Source organism: Gymnoscopelus braueri (genome assembly GCF_963280865.1).
Source record: "Gymnoscopelus braueri genome assembly, chromosome: 8".
Lineage (NCBI taxonomy): Eukaryota > Metazoa > Chordata > Actinopteri > Myctophiformes > Myctophidae > Gymnoscopelus > Gymnoscopelus braueri.
The window spans coordinates 19,921,550-19,930,628 of record NC_137609.1 but is presented as its reverse complement, the minus strand read 5'-3'; the positions used below and the strand labels follow the sequence as shown (position 1 = coordinate 19,930,628).

The 9,079-nt window shown below is 40.4% G+C and overlaps 1 protein-coding gene across 2 annotated transcripts in view; it reads right to left on the bottom strand.

Moving 5' to 3' along the window:
- Nucleotides 1-18: 18 nt before the first annotated feature.
- The window catches only part of esama (endothelial cell adhesion molecule a), a 60,186-nt gene continuing 51,125 nt past the window's right edge, over nt 19-9,079 (bottom strand). Inside the window, exons 4-8 of one of the 2 annotated variants that reach the window (XR_013933667.1) lie at nt 8,684-8,839; nt 6,067-6,189; nt 4,130-4,259; nt 1,383-3,549; nt 19-1,328 (exon numbers count right to left, since the gene is read on the bottom strand). Coding sequence is in view for 1 of the 2 variants with exons in the window: in XM_080436445.1 (XP_080292571.1) it covers nt 3,018-3,549; nt 4,130-4,259; nt 6,067-6,189; nt 8,684-8,839 (941 nt within the window). In the remaining variant the exon portion in view is untranslated. Of the gene's footprint in view, nt 3,550-4,129; nt 4,260-6,066; nt 6,190-8,683; nt 8,840-9,079 lie in introns of both variants that reach the window. The other variant, XM_080436445.1, reaches the window with a different exon arrangement.

Genomic DNA, 9,079 nt, shown 5'->3' with positions numbered 1-9,079 from the left:
GGAAAAAACAACACAAACTACCATTAGTCTTTTATTTGAAAATATTGATACAAAGCCTTTTCTATTATCATAACTTAATATGCAAGATACTGTACGAGTGAACACTGCACATCATTTCCTAAGGTTTAGGCTCACATAAATAAGCATACATTTGGCCATTGTTTTGTGTAGTAACACAATCCAAGTTTAGCAACAGAATATCAACTCTCAATATTTTAACTTACATGGTACATAAAATTTGCTCATGTAGTCATTTCACCACACATTGGTTAAAAAAATAAAGACTTGTCTTAAATGCATTTTACTTTTCATAACATACACTGTTAAAAGGACCCATCCGGATGATACGAGTATATGACAGACATAGGTCATGATAGGTCAGACTGTTTAAGCTTAGCTAACTGCTGAACAGACCTTACTTATTTTTTGAAGCTGTGTTCATTTTGTTCCAATGTGAACAAACCAACAGAAACCTGGAGGAAAAACATCACATAGCTTCAAAATACATTTAATACTCCATCACTCTGCTCATGTATCAAACTACACAGCAGAATCCTTTGTTATTTCATCCATTTGTAATTCTGGGAGAAACTATTTATCTATTTATAACTCTTGAGAGTGTAAAATGTGACCAAATGAAACCTGTAACTCTCAGAGTTAAATGAATGCTCAGGATTTTACTCGGTAACTCAATACACCAAGACTGGGCCATATAGCAGTGATTATAACCGTCACACAGAGTTGACAATCTATGATATCCTCTGGAAGGTTTCAGATGTGCATGTAAAACCTAAACACAAAACAACAATAACAAATATAAATGTTCCAGTGTAACGACAACACAGCAGAAGATTTACATATATCTGACATGTATGTATGAGAGTGTATGTAGTGTATGTATGTGGAAGAGGCTTATGTTACTTTACTAAGTAACTTGGAAGTTAAGATTGATGTCTGTCTTTTGTAGGGAGGTCTTTCCTTGGAAATTATTTTACTTCCTCTTTTTTAGATACTTATCATCTAAAGACATATTTGTTCATTATAGGCCCAATCCCAAGCTTTTTCATCTGGCCCCTGTTTTCAGTATGGAATGATAAATTCCTATTGGAGCATTTTTATTTGATGTGTCCCAGTAGGGGTTAAGGAAAGGTTCAGAATTCTTCATTCTAATTTATGCTCTGTTTTGGCAAGCGACAGAGTCTTGCGACAGAGGATAAATTAAGCTTTAGTCACCGGTACATTTGATTTACCAGTCAAGCACCACTCCTCATATCCAAATGATTTTCATAACATTTTAGGTGTTGTTCTGAGAATCTGGTACCAGCCTCCTGTTCATATCTGTCAACTGTAAATACCAGTCCAAAGTCAATGGGGAATGAAACTTCTTCTCAAAACCGCATAAAGATTTCAAAAACAGCTCTGGTCCATATTCTTACTACAGGTAAATGGAATGTCAGACTGCCTTGCCTGCAATAATGAATTAAAGGTTTTACTACCCATGACTTCCACTAGAATAGTGAATATTTCTTTGGTGGGGTATCCAGGGTATAGCAGGCAAACACATTATCTGTATGGCATTGTATCGTAAGACACATTGTGCCTAATCATATACAATAAGCGGTTTTGTGTTCAGGCAATAAATATCTTATTTACAATTGCAATGCAGTCAGTAACTTTCAATCTTTTCGACTGAGGAATGGAGATGCCCAATAAAGTTTCTATACTGCAGGTGCTCTGTTACCATATATGCATGTCTTAAGCACCAAATCTAAAAGTATCTTATGAGCTGAAAACTAGAGGAAAATGCCCAAAATGGATTACAATATTTTTTTTGCATCTATTATAATATAAAAAAACAAAAGTATGACATCTTACTTTTAATAAAGGCTAGCTGTGAGCATATATACACGAATACATATTTATCCAAATGTATAATTTAAAAGTCTGTTCATATCATATCATGAATAAAACATTCTTTCCGTTGATAGAGAAAAAGGAACTCACATACTGTACAGTATGTGCTTGCTTATCACTAATTTGGTCTTCTACATTTGGTCATTATACATAATTCAGAGAAATGAACTATGAAGCAAAACAGTCTCTTGGAATAATCCATGAACACATTTTTGATTAATTAGGAGGCATACTATCCTTTAGTTTGCTGAGCCAACGACAAGTTTGTCTCTGTTTCCTAGAGAGTAGTCTTTACTTACAAACACATTTAATAACCACTTAAACCCGTATATTTTATCGCACAACAAAATATACAGAGCCAATCTATGTTGCTTGCCGATGATTGCCAATATACACACTCACAACTTGTAGATTAGCTTGTAGATTAATTTCATTTCAACATTTCAGACAATATAACGTCCAAAATAGATGAAAGTGGTTATGGCAGCATTTCAGACAAATGACATTAAACAGGATTCCTGATGAAGGTCAGTTGATTGAAACGATGCCTTAATAAATGTGTTTGTACATCATGGCATGGTCCTCTCCTACGCATCTGTCCGTTGAAAGCAGGTGTGAAAAAAGACATTTCCTAAAATTAAGTTGAAAGGAAGGAAGGGAAAATACCTTAAAAAATGCACCATATTTCCGAGCTGGAAAAAAAAAACAAAAAAACTAAAACAAACAAACAATAAAAATACATTGGTATAATAGAAAATTAAGATACAACACAAATGTGTGAAAGTGTACATACTTTGTGTACAGTGCATGTTGAATATAAAAGACTTGAATATACTTAAAGACTTGGCTTCAGCAGGTAAAAACAGTCTGTGTTTGGAGGTCTTACCTGCATTTTTGACTGTTTCAAGCTTCATGGCGCCAGAGCAAGCGTCAATAACTAAATTCCATTCAATTTTTTGATCTAATCTCAAGCAAAAGAGCAGTTGAAGCATTCCCTTTTTTCGAAAAAAAACAACAACTTAACAAACACTTTGTCCCTTTTCCAGTAGTGTAAAAGTTACGCCGTCATTTTCCAAGCGTGTTTCGCCAGCTGGTTGGCATCATTAGACTAGAGATCCAGCCTGGTTCTGCGCGGGCACCATGATGGGCACACCACCCATGCGGGAGATGTTTGCGGCAGTGACCACGCCAGTGGGCAGCGGCGGGGGCCCGGGAGCAACCTGGTGCTGGTAATGCGGTTGGCTGTAGGTCTGCGGTACCGACTGGGCTTGGGGCAGCGGGGTGAAGCGCTCTGTTCTGGCCGTGGGGCTGCCGTTAGCGCTGGTTTCGGAGGAGGTGGGCTGCCCGCGGGGAAGGGTGGCTGCGCTGTTGTAACCGTAGTGGGTCGGGGTGGAGGCCCCGTGCTGCTGGCGGGAGGGTCGGTAGCCGGCTGTGCTGCCCGTGGCGGTGATGATGGAGGCGGTGTCGGACGGAGGGCGCTGGGGGTACTGCTGCAGGTGGTGGTGGAGGAGCGAAGGCTCTCTCTGGTGAGGGTTGGAGGTGATGGAGGACAGGGTGCCGTTCTTGGAGATGATGTCCGAGCCCATGCCGCCGCTCTTGGCCCACGATACGCGCTTGGGGGCTTGAGCATCCTCCCTGGCAGGTACAGTAGATGACGGGTGTTAGTTTACTATTATTTGTTTATTTATGTATTTGTTTTTGTTTTTCAGTTTTTCTCCCAATTTAGTCATTATGGGAAAGTATGTGTAACGCATGTGGAGGAACATGCTATCCCTCCCAGTTCCACTCCCTGTGGCTAGTGCAGCAACAGGGATCACCCACCCCACCTGGCTTCCCACCCACAAACATGGGCAATCGAACCCCAGTCTCCATGGTGGTGGGCAGGAAATGTACCCCTGTGCCATGCAGCCAGACGCCCAGTTTATAATTGAATTGAATTGAATTGAATTACAAATTAGCACTTTTGGGCAAGTGGCAGTATCATATTACAGCGTATAAATTAATCTTTACTCATAGAAACACACACACACACATGCGCGCGCACACACACACACACACACACACACACACACACACACACACACACACACACACACACACACACACACACACACACACACACACACACACACACACACACACACACACACACACACACACACACACACACACACAGTCTCACACACACAGATAAAACGTACAAAGCCAAACTCACTTGATTTCGTTGGCCATGTCATCCTCCATTTCTCTCCTCCTCTTCACCAGATAAATGAGGAAGAGCAGCAGGATGATGAAGCCCACCACTGCACCCACTGTGGCACCAGCTATCACCCCCGCATTAGTGGCTGCCATCAGGACCAAAAAGCAAACACGTACATCAGCACAAAATCAAATATGGCCTGTTCATTTAAAGCTGACATTTATACACTCTCAGAGTTAAACTACTTTCAACCTGGCATCTCTAATCTGGATATATGTCATTATAGGCTAAACATTTCAAACATAATTATTATAATTTTTTATTTATCTTTTTTTTAAGAAGACTTTTCCAAAAATAGACGATATACAAGTTCAAACAAATTCTATCGATGGATTAATTAACATTCTGTCTCACAACAAGGCAGGGTCCAATAACGGCGTGGCTTTCATGTGGATTTCAGACTTCATTGTCCAGTCTATGACGTCAGTAATCGATGACGTGACCTATTGCATGACTTCATAGGCTATTTAGGCAAGGTTTCAACAAGATCAGACTGCCATTAACTTTCATTATAAAATTAACAATACATAGTTCAAAAGATATAAAACCTCTCAGTACTTGTTGTCAGAGTACTTGGAAGCCAGTCTATGATGGCAACACAGCGCGCAGCTGTGACACACCGACACCGACTTGGGAGATATCTCCATATATGGGCAGAATATTATCCAGCTAGACACACACTTCCACAACTTTATAGAACATAAAAAGAAAATATGTGGGGGAAAATAATTGTGTGGAGTTACTTTCTTGACCTATACTGGCAGCATGTACAAGATATTTGGCACTGATCGGTTCAGGTTAGCCCCAGAGACACAAACTCTCAGACAGACAGACAGACCCACTTCTAGACGGCCTGCCTCCTATACACGAATCCACAGAGCGCTTCCCTGTAGGTATGGCGCCGCCCCCTTTAGGTAGCGCCGCCATTACTGCGGTGTCAATATCAGCGTAGTAGCAGCTGACTGATATTGACACCGCAGTAATGGCGGCCTACCTAAAGGGGGCGGTGCCATACCTACAGGGAAGCGCTCTGTGGATTCGTGTATAGGACCATGCTATAAAAAACATGCCACAAAATGTTGTATTTTCTTTTGCACTTGACCATGAGAGTGTCTTATGCGGCTGTGCCATGACTACGAAAGGTGTGTCATGGTTAGGACAACTGTGTCTCATGGTCCTTATCGGCCGACTCAGAGAAACCGAACATGTTCAGTTCTTGGGCCGACTGGTAGAACCGTGGGGTAGTGAAGAGGGGAGAGAGAGGGGTAAAGGTTTGGTCCGAGCTGGCTTCGGTGTTGCCAGATTCTGTGAGTGAAACCAGCGACCAGGTCTATGGAAACCTACATTCACTGTTTCTCTCTCTCTCTCCCCATCTCTCTCGATGTAATTCATTATTTGGGTGCAGGCGTGTAAGATTCCAATAGTATAAACATTTTAAATGGCTTTCATATACTCTTAATATATTTTTTCAAATGAGATTTGGCCTTATAGATCGAAATGTGCTCAGTTTTGGATATTTTCTGGGTGTTAATTTCAATAAATTAAATAATTAATTTATTTTAGATTATTTGAATAACCATTTAAAAAAAATTCGTGTACACGTCAGTGAAAAAAACGCTGGGAACATCCCTATTTACAAGCGACTTTACAGGGAAACAAGCCCAAAGTCACTTATAATAAGCAGACCTGGCAACACTGGCAGGCCAGCCTGTCAGCTATATGCATTAGCACAACAATGGGCACATCGGCCGACAGATTGTGCCGAACTAAATGCCAACTTTTGCCAACAGATTACCAGTCTGAAGTAGTCTGAAGTAGTCTGTTTGGTGGAGAGTCACCTATAGTCAGGACAGCTGTGTCATATTCAGGACAGCTGTGTCATGGTCACATACATGTAATGATCTCCATGTTGATGTAGCAGCTCTCAGCGCCAGCCGTGTTGCTGGCTGTGCACACATACTTCCCAGACATGTTGCTGCTCAGGTTGCTCAGCTTCAGCGTGCCCATCTTCTCATCTAACAACACAGGCACGCGCGCACACACGCACACACGCACACGCACACACACACACACACACACACACACACACACACACACACACACACACACACACACACACACACACACACACAGAGTAAAGGACTATGTATTGACAATGATATTTGTTAAGCACTTGCTTCTTCTCAAAAGACCACCTACAACAATAAAAAGGGACACATGAGGGCGCCATTGTGAATTACTTTTGCAGGTGTAGGAATAGCATAGTATTGATGAGTTTTCTAAGGTTGTATACTGTAGCAACACTTTGGCAGCCAACTTGCATTATTTCCTTCCAAAAAAAGAGGAAGATATGACCCTGACAGATAGGTGAACGTTAACTGCATTAGCCATATGACTATATGATGTAAGATGATAAATCATATTTATTATAAGAAGTAAGCATTGAATAATAACTACACCTGTGGAATGGAATTACAAATGCATATTGACAATGCCCAGTACAAGTTGACTAAATCAATTCCATAATAGAAAATATGTTCACGCTATTAAAGCGGTCAAAGAGAAAGGTCTACAGTAAAAGTGAGTTATTTTATTATGGTGTAATGTATTTTTTAAAGTCCAATACTAAAGGAACATGACTGATATGATTCCAGAGACCTGATTTAAGGTACAATAATAATTATGTTGTATTTAGGGACAAACCTGCCCTCTTTCCCTATATTAATCTAGACAGATTAGCCTCTCCTGCCCAAACAGATCCTCAATCCCAGAAGTGACATAAGCAACTGCTTATTAAAAGTTTGTTGGCAAACCACAATTTGAAATTAGTGATCGTTCTGCAAATTCATCATTAGTAACAAAGCCAAAGTGCAATAACTACACAAAGAATCAAAATGATAAAAACTCTCTAAGTGTTTCAACTGGCCAACCAAATGGGTTATTGGTAAATAATTTATATTGCACTAATTGTATATCTGTTTATGAGGTAACTGTCAACCAATATAATGAAGCCTGATTTGACCTTTTGTCAGTGTCTCTAAAAATTTAGTTACTGCACTTTGGCTTTGTAGGAAAGGGTCTAATGAATTATTATAAGGTAAATTCATATTTAATGATGTCTAGGAGAGTACCAATCAGGACATTTTTTGGGCCGGCCACCTTGACCGACAGGATTATATTTTACCAGCCAAAGAATACATTTATCGGCCATAGTATAATTAACGTCACATGCATGTTTGCAGATGCATGCACCCAACTGATCATTACACCTCGTTACGTTAGCGCTGCGCTTCTTTCCACTTTGTCACAGATGCGATCTGTTCCTGTTTTTATAGTTAACTAAATAATATCTAATCTACTCCATCATGCAGAGATGTCGCTTACCAAAACATAACTGAATAAAGTGGCCGTGAGTGAACTGCTGCGTGACACCGTACGTCGCACAATATAAACAAATGAATATATGTTTTGGGCTTTACATCTCATTCAACCTTAATATGCAAAACCTACAGCTTTTGTTTAGTTTTGTTAATGTTATACATGAATGATGGCGCAACTAAGGCCTTAGTTGCCTGCAATGTGTGTCACCAACTTTATCCATTGCAGACAGACAGTCACTGTGCTTGCTTGTATAATATCCACCATACGAGTTCGGGTTTTGACAGGTTTTATTATCGTCAATTGGGTCCGGCTTGATTCAGATTCTATCACTACGAGACCCCGGTTCTGTTTATCATAACACCCGAGCGAACCACCCGTACGCAGCGCTGATTAAGAGTAGACAGACGAAGCTGTGTAAAGCTTCATTTGTGCTTCGCGTATGTCTGTGTTGTTGCGTATTGAAAATAGCAGACATACAAGCTCACAACGCGGCGCGTTGCGACGTATTGTGAGCTTGTAGGTCTGTAATTTTCAACGCGCAACACCAACGTACGAAGAATAGGCTGATCTATCAGATAACTGCAGCGCAGAGCGCACTGTCTGTGAGGCATAGCAGCAGCAGGCTGTCGGGAACCCACACAGACATGTCAGAACATGATAAAAACTTTTAATAGTTGTACTACTTTATCCAAATAATAATATTAATAATAGGCTTAAATGATAAAATAGCCTATTAACAGCATTTTCCCAGCCGGTGATGTTTTTAATTAACGGCCAATTAAACATTTTAATAACTCAATTATGTAGTTTTACCCCATTATGCCATTAATATCATTAAATATAATTGCCAGGATACAGTGTAAAACGGAAAGAATTAGATCAGAATGGAAATAAAAAGATTGTTGAATATCATGAAATGTTCAAGCGTTTTAGACAAATTCACAAACATAATTGTTTGTATCCACCCGTAATAGGCTATAAATAATAGCAAACAAACAAGTCAAGGGATGAGTACATTCTGGAGCAACTGCAGTAACACATACACCATAAAACACACATAAAAAACAGTATGAACAGCTATAATAATGGACCATTACATGGCACTGTGCCTGGGTGGGTCCTACTCACTGAGCATGGGGGAGAAGAACACCTCAGAGGTTGGGCTGGTTTTCCTCCATTTGTAGATAGGAATGGGCTTTCCTGAACTGGATTTACAGCTTAGAGTCACATTACCCTTCAGCACTGGCTTCCCTGACATGGAGCATTTGGGGACAGCAGGCGGCACTGAGAGAGGAGAGGAGAGGAGAGGAGAGGAGAGGAGAGGAGAGGAGAGGAGAGGAGATTATTAGAATTAAGATGTTTAATTCAGTTTTCCTTTTAATCTTTCACAATCTTTCAGGAAAAAGCATACATTTTAGTTTTTTAATGCAAAAAACTGAATGGTTGACCCCCTTTTCATAAGTGGCTAGCTCAGTGGCCTTGTGGTTAGAGTGTCCGCCCTGAGGTTGGGAGTTTGGGGTTCGA